General features: G+C 36.4%; 1 protein-coding gene across 1 annotated transcript in view; it reads left to right on the top strand.

Annotated features, from left to right (window-relative positions):
- Positions 1-16,783, top strand: part of PRUNE2 (prune homolog 2 with BCH domain) — a 377,810-nt gene that overhangs the window by 345,375 nt on the left and 15,652 nt on the right. The window contains exons 18-19 of the mRNA XM_063456533.1: positions 1,623-1,658; positions 8,201-8,248. Of these exons, the coding sequence (XP_063312603.1) occupies positions 1,623-1,658; positions 8,201-8,248 (84 nt within the window). The remainder of the gene's footprint in view (positions 1-1,622; positions 1,659-8,200; positions 8,249-16,783) is intronic.

The raw sequence follows: 16,783 nt of genomic DNA on the forward strand, positions 1-16,783 counted from the left end.
CCTTTCTTGAATGTTTCAAAGTTAGTTGACAAGATGGTTACTAGAACAGGTACAGTTGCTTATGGAGAATATGAATTAAAGGGACACTCCAGACCCATAAAGCACTTTAGCTTGCTGAAAAGCTTTATGTGTGAAGAGAGTGTCCTCTTTATTTGCCAAAAATAAATTAACCTGGTTACACCCCCTGGCTTTCAAGCAGACAACAGTTCTTTTTGCTTTCTTGTTTTATTTAGCTCAGTCGAGCTAAACTCAAGCAAAAGCTGCAGACAAGATAAATGTAGGTTTTGCAAGAGGTTTTTAAATACACCTACAATTAAAAAAAAACACAATTAACCCCTTAAGGACACATGACGTGTGTGACACGTCATGATTCCCTTTTATTCCAGAAGTTTGGTCCTTAAGGGGTTAAAAGCATGTCTGCTGTCATATGGGTAATATCTACTAAACAAGAATTTGTATTTATTTTGTATTTGGGCAGTGGAGTGCCCCTTTAAGTACTCTTCACAATGATCTGATCATAATATTACAAGCTCTGAATGCCAAGTAGAATATCTGCAACTAGCCTGTATTTCTCTTGAGTTTTTAAATTACAAAACGCTTGACTTGAGATATGCCACAAAGTGAAAAATGGAAAATGTACATTTTCCAGTATTTCATTTAAAAAGCCTTCTAATCTCATTTAAATCCAACATATACAGCACAAAACTCATTGAAGGTATCCTGTGACAAGCAAAATTACCCCCGAGTTGAGCTTTTGAGCTGAGGCTCCAGTGAATTGAATGGGAACTGAATCAAAAAGAAATAATTCCTCTGGTACTATGCAATCACACAGCCAATTAAAATATCAGAATGAACAGTTGCCTACATTTGTTTGACTCCGAAAACTAAAAAAAAAAAAAAAAAAAAAAATAGTCACATCGAAATGTTTTCCTGTAATAATATAAATACTCAATAGATAAAGATTAGTATAGATAAGGTGAATCCAGATAAAAACTTGCCTTACCATAGGTCAAGAAGACAAAAACAGAGGATTAAAAAATATATAAATAAAACACAACAATACAACATATTATTAGTAATTAATAGCAGAACTGCCAACTTTAACAATTATTTTTCCAGTAGATATGGGTTTTCTACTATTGCAATGAATAGATGGCATTTAACACAGAATTATTCAATAAGTGAAAGCGAACAGGAAATGTCCTACCATGATCTTAAATTTCAATTCACTTTGAATTCCTTACAATTCTCACTTTAGCAATTAACCCTGTATACATGCCGGTGCACAATGCTTTACGGAACTTTCATGGTGTCAGAAAGTGGTCAAATACAGGTATATTTAATGCAGTCTGAATTGTCAACAAGTGAATTTAAAATTTTAGGATCAAATAGCCAAAGTGGAAAAATTCTGCTAGGTTTTTTATTTAAGTTATTTTGGCCTAAAATTGGAAATTCACCTTGAATTTACATTGGCTTGCCAACCATTCACATTTTATTGAATACACCTATTAGACATTTTAATACTACCGCATGCACCTTCTGGCTTCTGTTTGCTTTGCTGTGCTTCTTACCCTGTGCCTGCTTCTCTCTCCTCCCTCCTCAATAAATTATTACTAATGCAGACTGGACGAAGAATTGAAAGAAACCGAGCCAGACAAGTAAGAGACGTAAACTGCCCATGAGATGTCAGCTGTAATGTGTGTGTGTATTGTCCCATGGGTGTGTCACTAGTGAAATATATAACATTTAATCTATCAATGTACTGGTACCTCACCTTTCCTTTTATGCAGTAACAAAGAATTATGCCACATGCACATTCCTTAATAGTGTTCCCACAGCTATTTATTGTCTGGCAATAGTAGATGAGTTGTATGGGCAAAAAAATATTTTCATTTAGGTTTCCTGGATGTTCTAGTTGGGTAATTAGATTGTGAAAGTGCACTATGGAACAAGGCCATTTGAATGCCAAAGTAGAATACAAGCCTTTTATATTATCTCCAAAGTTTAATGTGAATGTGATTTGTGGGTCCAAGCCCTAAAACAGTATAGCATGTTTTAGCAGCATCACATGGATAAAAAGGATGCACCTTGCAGTCATACAGAAAAAGTATGATCTGTTGTTTCAGTGCTGGGATGAAATTGTAGAACAGTACTGGCCAGTCATGGGCTGATCTAAGCAATAAACCCCTTAAGTAAGAATGAGACTGGCTCCTATTATCCATATGCAAGTATGGTATGTTAACTCTTTATTTAGCATCTACAGCTCTATACAGCGTCCTGTCACTAAATTAAAAGTGCATTCAATTTTGATACATGATCAATCAATATTAAATCATGTAATTAAATTTTGATGGTGTTCAAGGGGATAGGTTGATGAACAGATGTTCCATTTTTGTCCAGTCTGTCACAGAAAGAATAATGACATTCTGATCCTAAGCAAGAAAATGTCACAAGTAAATAAATAAAAATAATCTTATATGGTATTTCATTTCACCCCCAAAAAAGCCTGTGTATTTAGCAATGTATCTTGAAGAAAAAGGTAAAAAAAAAAAAAAACTACTTTTTTTTTTCTATTTGCATGGGTGTTTCATTGGCTTCTACTAAACCTGTCACTGCCAATTAACCATCATTAGTAATTCATTTGGCATCAAATAATGCAGTCTTACTTACAGGACATTAATATTCCCCGTCTGGTTCCAAACCCCAGGATGACTATTGACTGGGGTGTATTGCACTGTTTTGTATTCCACATTCTTATTGCCTGTTCCGAGTCATTTATTCCTGAGTAGAACTCAAAACCATTTGCCAGACATTGTCACAATGCTATAATGTACAAATCCATTAGTTTAGCACCATATAATGTGAGTATGAACAGAAGACAGAACATATCTGAGTAGTCTGTCATCTTTTGGTTACAAATATAGATTATCAAGATGATATTCATTGTGTTTTTAGCTAAACTGAATTTCACATTGATTTTAATTAATAGTTAAGTTGGGCTTGTGAACACTAAATTCCACTGATATTTTAAGGAACATAATCTAGATTGAGTACCTTTAGGATTGTAATGTTATTCCCATTCACTGAGAGTTTTGAGCTATATGTTTATATTAACTGTGTGTATATTATGTAATCAGTTTGAGTCTGAGTTATATATGTTTGGATGCAGACGTTACGTTACTGAGATACTGTTTTGCTGAGAGAGGTACACCTCATCAGTAACATCAGTATCAAGAGTAATGTGAGAAACAAATCTAGATGTAAATTACTGTGGCAGACTCATGGAATCATGTGGAATTCCTGGTCAATATTCAACAGATGTTCAAAATACAGTTCAAGTAGTTCACATAATTTCCTTATGACAGTGCATGTAACAGGTACATTCTAGGATAGGATATGTAGAAGTAGTTGGAATGGGGCACTTTTATACTTTTTCAAACTAATGACGGACACAAAGAATAATAATTGGAAAAGGGGTCTTGGACACAAAACTGAACTATTAGTAGTGCACTGACTGAAGGTATGAATTGGTCGTCTACTAAAGTTAGGAGGTGGGCATTGACTGCTCTAGCACCCCAGTTATGTTATCACCTATATTCAGGCTATCACAAGAAAGAATGGAGACTGGCTCCAGAATAAAAAAAAAAAAAAACTGGTCTGAGGTAAACAGGGTTTTGGTAAATTGGCTGATCAGTCAATCGCCAGAGGAAATCAATTAACAGGTACACAGGATGGCAGCAACATGCAAAAAAAGAACCCAGAGAAATTGAGGTTAAGCACAAGGAATGAACAGGAAAGCAATATGCTAGACTGCTAGGACCACATCATAGGGCAAATATAAGATAACAAGTAAGTAACCAACTTAGAGACTGACATGGACAGGAGTGTACCAGCTGAGACATATGATTATTGGAGTCTTCCTTTAAAGATGAAAATGACTAGACATGTTTCAAAAATGATAGTTTCAGACATAGGTACCCTCCAGGAGCCAGCGTGGTGAGATTTACATACCTAGAGGCACTTATTACTTATCATACAGAGGTCTAGTTAAAGGAGTTTCTGCCAAGCACATTTTAATTCAGAGATTGCTATGGGGACAATCCTAGCAGAAACTAACTTTTGGCCTTGGTCATTGTATTGTCTGATGGAATAGGTTGTGTAGAGTAACCTACTGTATATGTGGGAATGCCATAACAGAGAGATAAACTGCCTCAATAATTGATGTGGGCATAGAGTCGTTAAGAACCAAGGCAGGACCCAATTGCATTGGCAACTATACAAATGTTCCAGATGCATTGCACTTGTAATGTTCTTCCATTCAGGAGTGTGTGCAGCGCTAGACGAGAAATATCCTAGGGTTCTGGAAACTACTGTGTGAAGTGCCCAGACAAAACAGTAAGCGGTTCTGCAGTGGCTTGTGGAATATCTCACTTTCTTATAGTTCCCCTATATTATACTTAGTGTGTCTACTGGTCATTTCATTTATTTATCACTATCATGATAGCACGATAGAGTGTTTTTATGCCACTCTCAAGTGTTAATATCATACACAAACAGTAACTGTATGCTGAATATTTGTTTGCACTGGTAACATTAAAAGGCAGGTGCAAGAATAGCTATTGGATCAGACACTTCGTTCTTTATTAGATCAAAGCTGGAATAGCATTAGGGCTAGGATAGGCAACCTTCGGCTCTCCAGATGTTGTGGACTACATCCCCCATAATGCTCTTACACACATAATGCTGGCAAAGCATCATGGGAGGTGTAGTCCAAAACATCTGGAGAGCCGAAGGTTCCCCACCCCTGCATTAGGGCATAGTCTGGGGTGTTAACTACAGGAACAGACTAGGGTCTCACAACTAGCACAGACCTGCCTAATAACATAACCACTAATGTTCTAATGTGACTGGGAGCTCCATTGGGCACAGAATGGTATGGTGTGTAGAGTAGTGACCTGTTAAGAACTGACATAAGATTGGGGATATACCCCATATTATACTCGATATAGATATATTGTGATTTGTGATATAAAAATAAGAAAAGGGTCAGTGCTTATAAAATTTAAGTAAGGTAGGCAGCGGCCCAACAGAAGGTAACCCTCAAACCCTCTGAGGAGAGAACATGTAATACAAAGAAATACAGGAAAAGGGCTGTACCAATAGTTAAAAGGTACAATAGTGTGTCTGAATAGGTAGGGCAATATAACGTATTTGCTCTCACTGATATGGTGGGACTAAAGTTCTGTAAAGTTCCTTTTCCTGTATTTATTTGTGTTACATAGATTTCATATTGTTGGATAAGCTTTCCATATGATATAATACTTTTGAATAAACCCTTAAAATATTTTTTTCAACATGTTAAAATATATATAAAAAATATTAGTGTACATTTACAAAATTCAAAGAGTTTTCATAATATTAAATCATTTAAAAAAAATTATCCCCAAAAATATTAAAGCATTTGAAAAGATTATCCAACAATCTTAAATTGAGACCTAAGGGAATTAGGAAGAGTTAGTAATGCTACATTAAATGCACTTATAAAATAATACTAATAAGTGGAAATGTGATTGGAAATTCTCAGAGCTAAATACATTGCCCTATTTAACCCTTTACAGAATAAGATAGGTAAATATGCACATGCACACACTTACACACAATTTGTGTTTTGAGATGCTATGAATAGAGCTTTCCAAATAAAGAAAAGTTTGGCACTCATCAAAAGTATGACATGTCTTGTTAGTGATGCATCGCAATTGGCAGTGTTTTAACGAACACAGGAGCATTTTTAATCCTAATGTATGTGCATCTATATAGTGAACTAAACAGGAAGTGACTATATTCATAATCCGTAAATTCGCATGGTAGTGATTTGTAATCCGAAAAAGAAAGTGATCACATGGCATTTAATTAGAATAAAAAAATAAAATAGAATAAAATGCGATATATATAAGAACCTGTACCTTTAACAGAAGTAATCCGGAAAATCAGTGTAACAAAATCCTAAACATTATGCAAAAGGTAACAAATGTAAATAACAATGTAGTGTTACCCAAAATAAAAAGGTTAAATCTTTAGACCTACATGTTAGCAACTCTTTTTAGGGAGAATGTAATTCTCCACAGATTATGTACTTAAAAAAAAAAAAAGTGGTGGTGAGCAACAGTTGTTAAAGTACCAAGAGTGACTACAGAACTATATTCTTACATTAAAACACAAACACACTTTATTTCTACAGTGCATATCACTCCTGTTTTTTAAAAAGAAAATTGTCCATACTTCCAGGTTTATCCATACATACTCTTTAAAATATTTGAGACTTTTCCAGTGCTGGATCCCCAAAATAACTTTTAACAGATCATCAAAAAGATAAATTATTCCTTAAAAAGGAAACGGCACATATACTAGACAAAATACAAGCTAAGGATCTTAAATCAAGAGGGCTATACTGGAAAAAGTTTGTCATATATTCCACAATAGGAATTTAGTATGATTTATTTTTCTTAAAGCAGAACGTGCCCAAAAAGGATGTGTTACTCTTAGAGCAGATTAAATCTAATTATTATATTCTATGATTATATGCACAAACATACACATAAACATAAAATAGGGGAACACCCAAGGGAAAAAGTCTAAAAAAGGATATATTATTAAAAGAAACACGTTTTTGTTTCTTCTAAAAAGGGGATATGAATCCACTCTAAAGTTATATTAGTAGATAAAATTATATAGATCTATAATAATTATAATTAGTAGCAAATGAATATAACAAGATAAATCCATAATACAATATTTAAAATGTGATAATGTAACCCAAATTGTGAGAAATCACTCTTGACCCACTGAAATTCACTGATTATAAATCAGATATGTAATCCGTTAGGTTCAGAATATGGACTGCTGCTTCCTTGTCTGAAATTTATACTATAATTTCACTCACTGCAGATCTTTTCACTTGTTATGTTATAGAGTGAGTCTCAAGTGGGCTCAGTAGTCTCTCTGATAGGTTAACAATTAATGTCTCTGGCTGTGTTTCTGTAAAAGTCTGACCACCATCCTACTCAAACCCCTAGCTTTTTTAAAGGTATAAAGCAAATCTTCTGTGGATCATTAGATATTCCTTAAATGACCACTATAGTGCCAGGAAAACACACTCTTTTTCCTGGTACTATAGTGCCCTGAGTGTGCCCCCACTCCCAGGGTTCCCCTCCCGCTGGGCTCTACGGGGTGAAAGGGGTTAAACTTACCTCTTTCTCCAGCGCCGGGCAAGGGACTCTCCTCCTCCTCTCCTCCTCCTTGGCTGAACGGCAAGAGCCGCGCGTGCATTCAGCCAGTCTCATAGGAAAGCATTCACAATGCTTTCCTATAGACGCTGGCGTCTTCTCACTGTGATTTTCACAGTGAGAAGCGCGGAAGCGCCTCTAGCGGCTGTCAACGAGACAGCCACTAGAGGCTGGATTAACCCTAATATAAACATAGCAGTTTATCTGAAACTGCTATGTTTATAGAAAAAAGGGTTAAACCTAGCTGGACCAGGCACCCAAACCACTTAATTAAGCTGAAGTGGTCTGGGTGCCTATAGTGGTCCTTTAAGAAAATTTGTTGCACACATAGGTCTAAAGTTCCCAACGTTTTGTTTTGGAGCATACTGTTTTTGTTATATATTATATACAGTTTAGCATTTTATGGCACTGATTTTTAGATTACTCCTGGTAAAATAGTTCTCATCTATCATGGAGCACTGTATGTGATTTTCCAATTATGTGTCATGTGATCATTATTTTGATCACCTATCATTATTGACACAGAATGCTGTATCTTCCTGTTTCGTTCACTATATAAATGAACACAATGAGTGATATTGGGCTTGACAAAGCCTAATAACATAACCACTAATTGTGTTCCTTGGGAGTGCTGAACTTCTCTTAACTTTGATGCTGGTTTGGTGAGACTGGAAGTTTATGCACCCTGTCAGGGAGTAAATGTTCATCTTTTTTTGTGTGTATACTTTGAATAGAGCTTTCCTGATCATTACATTCGCTTTAGGAAAATTGTTCACCATCTCTCTGTATTTAGCAACATGTGGTTAATGTTTAACAATGACTGTTCCCTTTGCATGTGCTTGCATGAGCCTTTCCCTACAACTGCAAAGTACACAGACGCATGTGCTTCTATTAACTCAATATTTCCTTACACCCAGAGCTGGCTGTCTTCCCACTGAGCCGGAAATAGCATCCCTAGAACACGGGTAAGATTTGCTCACAGGTCTTCTTCTATTTAATGTTTGTACTTGGTAAACGTGGAATATGTTAGCAATTGTAATTGATGTAAATTATTTACCTGGAGATAGTTGAGGCTAATCGTTCACTCAGTCATGTCTCTTTTACAGATATTAAGAAAATGGGTTTTCAATTATTATTATTTTTTTATTTATTTGCTCTCTTTCATCCAAATAAATAGTGCAGCTATGAGTGTACACACTTTTTGTATTTCGGTAGTTCAATAACCTTTGCAGAACAACCTTCCCCATAACAAGAGTAGGGGCAGTATCTTCCTATGCTGTCAGGAAATACTATCATAGCAGCTTCAGAAGGAGCCGAGCACGCACCAAAAACATAATGAATCGGCTTTCAAATATACAGTTCATTTAACAATAGACTGTTAGAAAAAAAAAGGAGAAAATGTTGCTTAATTATCCTTTGCATTTCTTAGTATTATTGTGACAATAAAAAATAAAAACCTGAGCCAATGAAGTTTAGAATAATAAAATGTAGTAATGTATTTCTTCATGCTTGATGTAAAACCACATCCCATTTACTTTATGTCATTCTGCAGACATTCTAAAATATGTTACAGTTGTCAAATGATAGAAAAACAACAGGAAGAGGGTTAATGTGGTTTAAGACGCTTGCTATCACTGAACTTGTTTAAAGTTTGTAAGCGGAGATTTAAGGCACATGGGGGTGAATAGGGAGCAAATACAGACCAAGTGTGGACACTAAAGAGTGAAAGAATTGGGGATGTGCTATATACATATCTAAGTTCTAATTTATTTTACGAAATGAGCTATTTAACTGCTAATCTTAGTTAAACATTTTAGTAAAATTGTGTTTTTTTTTGTGGGGATTTGTTTTTGTTTACATACACACATAAAAAGGTTTTTAACCCCTTAAGACCGCAGCCAAATGTACAAGTTGTGAACCAAAAAAAATGTAAACAAACCACAGATTTTGACTATATGTCTGTTCAACAATAATTTACCTCTTTCATATTAAATGCACCCACACTTATTATATATCATTTTGTTCAGGGGAAACAGGGCTTTCATTTAACATCAAATATTTAGGTATGGAACATAACGTAATATGAATAAAATATAAAAAAATGAGAGAAAATATGATTTTTTTTAAATTTTCTTAGTTCTATGTGACATTCTAACTGTGAATGTCATAATACTGTTTGCTTTTACTGCAATAAAATACACATATTTGTATTCAGCGATGTCTCACGTGTAAAACAGTACCCCCTATGTACAGGTTTTATGGTGTTTTGGGAAGTTACAGGGTCAAATATAGCATGTTACACTTTTCAGTTTTTTCACATTGAAATTTGCCAGTTTGGTTATGTTGCCTTTGAGACTGTATGGTAGCCCAGGAATGAAAATTACCCCCATGATGGCATACCATTTGCAAAAGTAGACAACCCAAGGTATTGCAAATGGGGTATGTCCAGTCTTTTTTAGTAGCCACTTGGTCACAAACACTAGCCAAAGTTAACGTTAATATTTGTTTGTGTGTGAAAAATGCAAAAAACTAATTTGAAAGCCAATTTTGGCCAGTGTTTGTGACTAAGTGGCTACTAAAAAAGACTGAACATACCCCATTTGCAATACCTTGGGTTGTCTACTTTTGCAAATGGTATGCCATTATGGAGGTAATTCTTATTTCTGGGCTACTATACGGTCTCAAAGCCAACGTAACCAATCTGGCGAATTTCATTGTGAAAAAACTGAAACGCAAGCCTTATATTTGACTCTGTAACTTTTGAAAACACCATAAAACCTGTACATGAGGGGTACTGTTATACTCAGGAGACTTTGCTGAACACAAATATTTGTGTTTCAAAACAGTAAAAAGTATGACAGCAAAAATATCGTCAGTGTAAGTGCCGTTTGTGTGCGAAAAAGGCAATAAATTTCACTTTCCCTGACGACATCATTGTTGTAATAAATTTTACGGTTTTGAAACACAAATATTTGTATTCAGCGATGTCTCCCGAGTAAAACAGTACCCCCCATGTACAGGTTTTATAGTGTCTTGGAAAGTTATAGGGTTAAATATAGTGCTAGCAAATTAAATTCCCTATACTTTCGGCCTGGGTTGTTAGGCAGGTCCCGCTAATTGTAATTAATTAGGATACCTAATTATGTAAAATTATTACATAAATATATATGTAAAATTATTATATATACACGTGTGTGTATATATATATATATGTATATAATTTTTTTACTATTTTATTTATATATAGGTATACATATAGTGATGTATACGTATATACTTGGGTATATACATATATATATTATTTCGTTCTACGTGTATTTTGATATCTATATCTATATATATATATATATATATAGATATATATATTATCAAAATACAGTTAGAATGAAATTACACACATATATATTTTTAATTATTTATTTTTTTATTTTAATATTTTTTACGTATTTACATATTTTTTATTATATATATATATATATATATATAAAATTATAATTATGTATATATTTAATCAATATCCTTCTACGTGTATTTTGATATTAATATATATATATATATAATTATATATATAAATATTAAAATACACTTAGTGTATGTGTAAATGTGTGCGTATATATATATATTATATATAGATCATATATATAATATATATATAAATGATGTAAGTGTATTTTATTTTTAACTTTAATTTTTTTTTTTTTTTTTACATTAAGGGGTTAATAGGGGAGGAGAGGGGCAGAGACAGTGTCAGCCAGTGATTTTACATCACTGGCTGACACACAGGATCAGTGATCACAGTGACAGGCTGTCACTGTGATCACCTCCTGCAGATCGCGGTAATTGGCCACAGGGGGAGTGCCTGGGTGGCCAGGCATGCCCCCCACCGCGATCTGCAGGGGGATCCTGCCTGCAGTTACTATGGGTCAGCCAATAGGCTGACACATAGTAACTCTGATCGCAGTGACAGGCTGTCACTGCGATCAGATCGCAGGGAGAGGCTGTCTCTGCATTCAGATCGCAGAGACAGCCTCTCCCTGCGATCATACTCTGCAGATCGCTGTCACTGACCGCAGGGGGACTGCCTGGGGGGCCAGGCATTTCCCCCAACCGCGATCTGCTGCAGAGAATTCCGCCGGCTCCATGTGTCAGCCGATTTTAAAATCGGCTGACACATGGTAAATACCGATCGCAGTGACAGCCTGTCACTGCAATCGGAAGCTGCAGACCGCGGTCCCCAGGCACAGGGGGGCTGCCTGGGGGGCCAGACATGCCCCCCGACCGCGATCTGCAGCGGCCATGTTCCGCCGGCCACGTGGGGGGTAAGACCGCCCAGGACGTACCATGCCGTCCTGCGGCGTTTAGAGCCGCCCAAATAAGGACGGCATGGTACGTCCTGCGGTCTTAAGGGGTTAATGTGTATTTCAGAAAAAACGATGTTTGCTACTCCTGTACAAAAACCCACATTGTGTTCAGCTACATCTTCTGAGTACAACAATACCTCTAATGTATGCATTTGCCCCTGCCCCTTGTGAAGCCACAGTACCATATCAGAAAACCTGACCATTTCAGTTTTTGCAATTGGAATTCTGATAGGTGGATTGATGGGCCTGTTTCTCATTTTAGGGCAGAGTGGCAGTTTGATGCTCCAAAGGTTCTCAATAGGATTGAGGTCCGGGGAGGATGGAGGCCACACCATGACTTCTCTCCTTTTATCCCCATAGCAGCCATTGATGCAGAGGTATTCTTTGCAGCATGAGATGGTGCATTGTCATGCATGAAGATGATTTTATTACGGAAAGCATAGTTCTTCCTTCTGTACCAGGGAAGAAAGTGGTCAGTCAGAAACTCCACATACTTTGCAGAGGTCATCTTTACACCTTCGGGGACCCTAAAGGGGCCGACCAGCTCTCTTCCCATGATTCCGGCCCAAAACATGACTCCACCACCGCCTTGCTGACGTCGCAGCCTTGTTGGAACAGGGTGGCTGTCCACCAACCATCCACTACTCCATCCATCTGGACCATCCAGGGTTGCAGGGCACTCATCAGTGAACAAGTTTGAAAATTAGTCTTCATGTATTTTTCTGCCCAATGCAGCCATTTCTGCTTGTGAGCATTGGTTAGTGGTGGCCAAATAGAAGGTTTATGCACAGTTGCAAGACTATGGAGGACTCTACACCTTGATATCCGTGGGACTCCAAGGCACCAGCAGCTTCAAATATCGGTTTGCTGCTCTGTAATGGTAGTTTAGCAGCTGCTCTCTCAATCCGATGCATGGATCTGGCAGAAATCTTCCTCAATGTGCCTTTATCTGCACGTACCCGTCTGTGCTCTGAATCAGCCACAAATATCTTAATAGTGCGATGATCACGCTTAAGTTTTCGTGAAATATCTAATGTTTGCATACCTTGTCCAAGGCATTGAACTATTTCACTCTTTTCGGCAGCAGAGAGATCCTTTTTCTTCCCCATATTGCATGAAAATGGTGCTCTGCTTAATAATGTGGAACACCCTCCTTTAGTAGTTTTTCCTTAAATTGGGCTCACCTGGCAATCTAATTATCACAGGTGTCCGAGATTGTTTTCAGTGATCAAAAGAGCCCTGAGACACAACGCCATCCATAAGTTAAACTGAAAAACAAAATATTTAATCTTTGTGATACTTAAATAGAATTTGCATAATAATTTGGAACAGGGTGTTGTTCTCCCTGTAAAAAACATTTCTTTGCCGTAGACTAAATCTCCTTTCTTTCAGCCTAAATGTGTGACCTTGTGTCCTATGTATAGCCCTGTTTATGAATAGATTTCCAGATATTGGTTTGTACTGGCCCCGAATATATTTGTTTAATGTTATTGTGAAGAAAATAGACTTTTCATTCGAGACTTTTTAGGGCCATTCGTGACTCTTATGCTTTATTAGTTCGGTAGATAAAACTACCGACCACCGACCACCCACCACCCCCTGGCTCATTATCTACAAAGGAAACTGTCGACTGAGCGCTCTCTTTGGGTGGCCACGTATAAGAGAAAATGGCAGTCATCTTGTTTGCATGAAAGGAGGCAGCGGGACTTGGTCGTCGAGTGTCTGGAACTAAAATCGGACACTCGACTTCCCGAACACCGGTAAAAACATACGAACGCCTGCTTCCTTCTCACAAACAGCTAGGAGAGCGCCGTGTGGTAGTTTATCGCCCACGAACAAGGGGAACAATCGCTCCTATGAGCCAGGGGGCTTCGTTCGTGTTTTCATTCGTTTATTTGACTTTATCGAAATAGACCAACTGCACAACCTAAACTCATGGAACTGTTTTGGGCAGGAGCCTCGTGTGCGATCGGTAATATGAGACTTCCATACAATTCGAAAACCCATGAACTGATCTGGATGATTTTTTTTTTTTTACTTTTGTTTCAGACTATACCCGCTTCTTTGTGAATTCAGATATATCGTCATATATGGCCAGGTATATTAGTCATCATGAACATTTGCTGGCTCGTCTCTACCTACTTAGTCCTCCAATCCTTAAAAAAAAAAAAAAAATTAACTATATGAGCCCCATTGAAAATTTCCCCTTTCACTTTCCTCTCCTCTCCTCTCTCCTTCCCCCCACCTCTCTCTCTCCTCCTTTCCTACATTTTTCTGTTGCCTATTGTTATTCATTGGGGAGAATCATCTTGTTAGAAGAACAATATAGGTAGGGTGAACCCCTCAAGTCTCTAATACAGCGAAAGGAGGAGAGGAAACAAAAAAGGAAGAAAAAAAGAAAAGAAAGAAAAGGAAAAAACTACTAGAAACAAAAGAAAAACATCCTAACCACATTCGTACTCACATTCACACCGTACCTTGCAGCTACTTTTTTTTTTTTGAGGAAGTATCTACTTTTTCTATCTTTCTACGACATCAATTCGGTCTCTAATTTCTCCAAATTTTTGAGCCAGTTTTCCCACTTACTAAGTTCTTTATATTGGTTTTTAATTTTGTTCATCCTTATTTCCATTTGAATCTGGTATTTTAGTTGCTGAATAAGCTGTATCTTTGAGAATACTTGTGTCTTTTTCCAGTTCCTAGCAATAATGGTCTTTGCTGCTGTTAGGCAATGTGTTGTCAAAATTTGGTTCATTCTGCTAAGAGCGGGCCACCTTATATGTAGTAACATCATGTCTGGAGTGACTTTTATTCCTACTCCATTTAGGCTGTATAATAGTGAGTTAGTCATAGACCATAGGGGAGTTACTCTTTTGCAGCTCCACCAAATGTGGATATAATCTCCTTTCTCTTTTCCGCATCTCCAGCAAAAATCGTTATTATTATTAAACATTTTCAATATTTTTGAAGGGACCAGATACCAATTATTAATCACTTTAAAGTGAGTTTCCATCAAAGAGAGACAATGTACATATTTATTTGTTTTGGATATAGCAGCGAACCATTCTTCTGAATCTATAGAGCATTTTTTCCCAGCTTTTTATTGCCGTTGGGTGGTTCTCTATTTTTATTGTATCGCATAATTTTGTACATTTAGCAAAAAGGTTTTTTGAATCTTTTTTAGAGAATATCACTTTTAACCCATTATATAATTCTCCGCTGTTTATAAAAATTTTGTGTTTCAAATAATTCCTAACTCTCAAATAAGAGAAAACCTCTCTATTTGGGAGGAGAAATGTCCTTGTCAATAGCTCGAAAGTCTTTAACTCACCATTCAGCATTAGGTCTTCGACCTTCCTGATATTTACATCTCTCCATACCTTTAATGAGATATTAGTTATATCTATTTCAAGACTTTATATATTTTGAAAACCCCAAATCTTATTCTTAATATCTACTTTCTTCTTTATTTTTCCCCATATAGGGATTATTTGGTTCAGCACAAATGATAATGAGTAGTCAAATATTTTATTATTCCATATAATGTTAGATAAGTTTTTGGATTGGCATAAATCTATTTCTATCCTCCCCCAAGCCTCTTCTAAGTATATCTCCCTTTGTAACATTGCGATATGGTAAATTATTCCGGCTTCATAGAATCTTTCAATGTCTGGGAAACCTAGTCCCCCTTTATCTATATTACAGCTCATAGTATTTAATTTGATTCTAGGTTTTTTTTCCCTCCACACGAAATTGGCAAAAGAAGATTTAATCATTTTTATCCAAGATATAGGGATAGATAATGGCAGCATCCTGAATAAATAAATCCACTTAGGGAGCACATAATATCTCAGAGTATTAACTCTGCCCCACCATGATATCTCTATCTGGCGCCATTCCTTTAAGTCTTTATTTGTGTTTTTCAGAAGATGTATAAAATTAGATTCCATAATTCTTTCTAATTTTTTGTTTATTCTTATCCCCAAGTAGATAAATTCTTCTGGTTGAGCAAAATTATATTTATTTTGTAATTTGATTATCTTATCTGAAGATATATTCATATACATTGCAGTAGATTTAGAGAGGTTCAATTTATAATTAGATACCTTACTGTATTGTTCTATTTCTGTTATCACATGTGGGAGGGATTTTTCTGGGTCGGCAACATATAATAGAGTATCGTCCGCGTATAGAGAAATCTTTAGATCCCCTTTTGAAATTGGTAGGCCCTTGATTAATATATTTTGTCTAATTTTTGAGGCAAAAATGTCTACCGTTATAACGTACAGAATTGACGACAGGGGACACCCTTGCCTTGTGCCATTTTCCAAGCTAAACCAGTTTGAGCAAATGTTTTGGCCTATGGACCTTGCCACTGGCTTCTTATACAGAGAACCTATCGCATCCTATACCCAACCTTTAATATTAAAAGCCTCCAAAGCTTTAAACATGAATCTCCAACTGACCCTGTCAAACGCTTTCTCTGCGTCTAATGACAGGATCAGGAGGAGATTACATGTCTTGTCAGACAGATCCATGGAATCTAATAACCTTCTGATATTGTTTCCTGAGTTTCTACCAGGAACGAATCCAACCTGGTCTGAGTTAATAATTCCAGGCAAAACCATTTTTAATCTTTTTGCAATAATTGTAGCAAAGATCTTGACACCCACATTTATCAAAGAAATCGGTCTGTAACTTTTAACATCTGTTGCTATTTTGCCTGGTTTCAAAATTGGTAAGATGTTGGCTCTTAGCATTTCTTGTGGAAATGCTCCTTTTTTTACGGCCTCATTAAAAGATCTTGTTAATGGCTCAACAATTATATCTTTCATTAACTTAAAAAACCTGTTACTAAAACCATCAGGTCCTGGAGTTTTGTAATTAGCTAAGTTATTTATTGCCTCTATTACTTCTTCTTTAGAGATGTCCTTATTTATTAAGTCTAGCTGGTCTGGAGATATTTTTGGTAGTTCAAGATCTTTTATATAATTATCTATGGATTCGTCCGTAGATCTGTCTGGCAGATTATAGAGTGAACTATAAAATTGATTAAAGATCTCTCCAATTTCGTTTGGGGCTCTGTATGTATTACCTTCATGAACAATTTTATCTATACGATTATCTGCCAGTCTCTTT

The sequence above is a fragment of the Pelobates fuscus genome, chromosome 5, assembly GCF_036172605.1.
Source record: "Pelobates fuscus isolate aPelFus1 chromosome 5, aPelFus1.pri, whole genome shotgun sequence".
In the NCBI taxonomy this organism is placed as follows: Eukaryota; Metazoa; Chordata; class Amphibia; order Anura; family Pelobatidae; genus Pelobates; species Pelobates fuscus.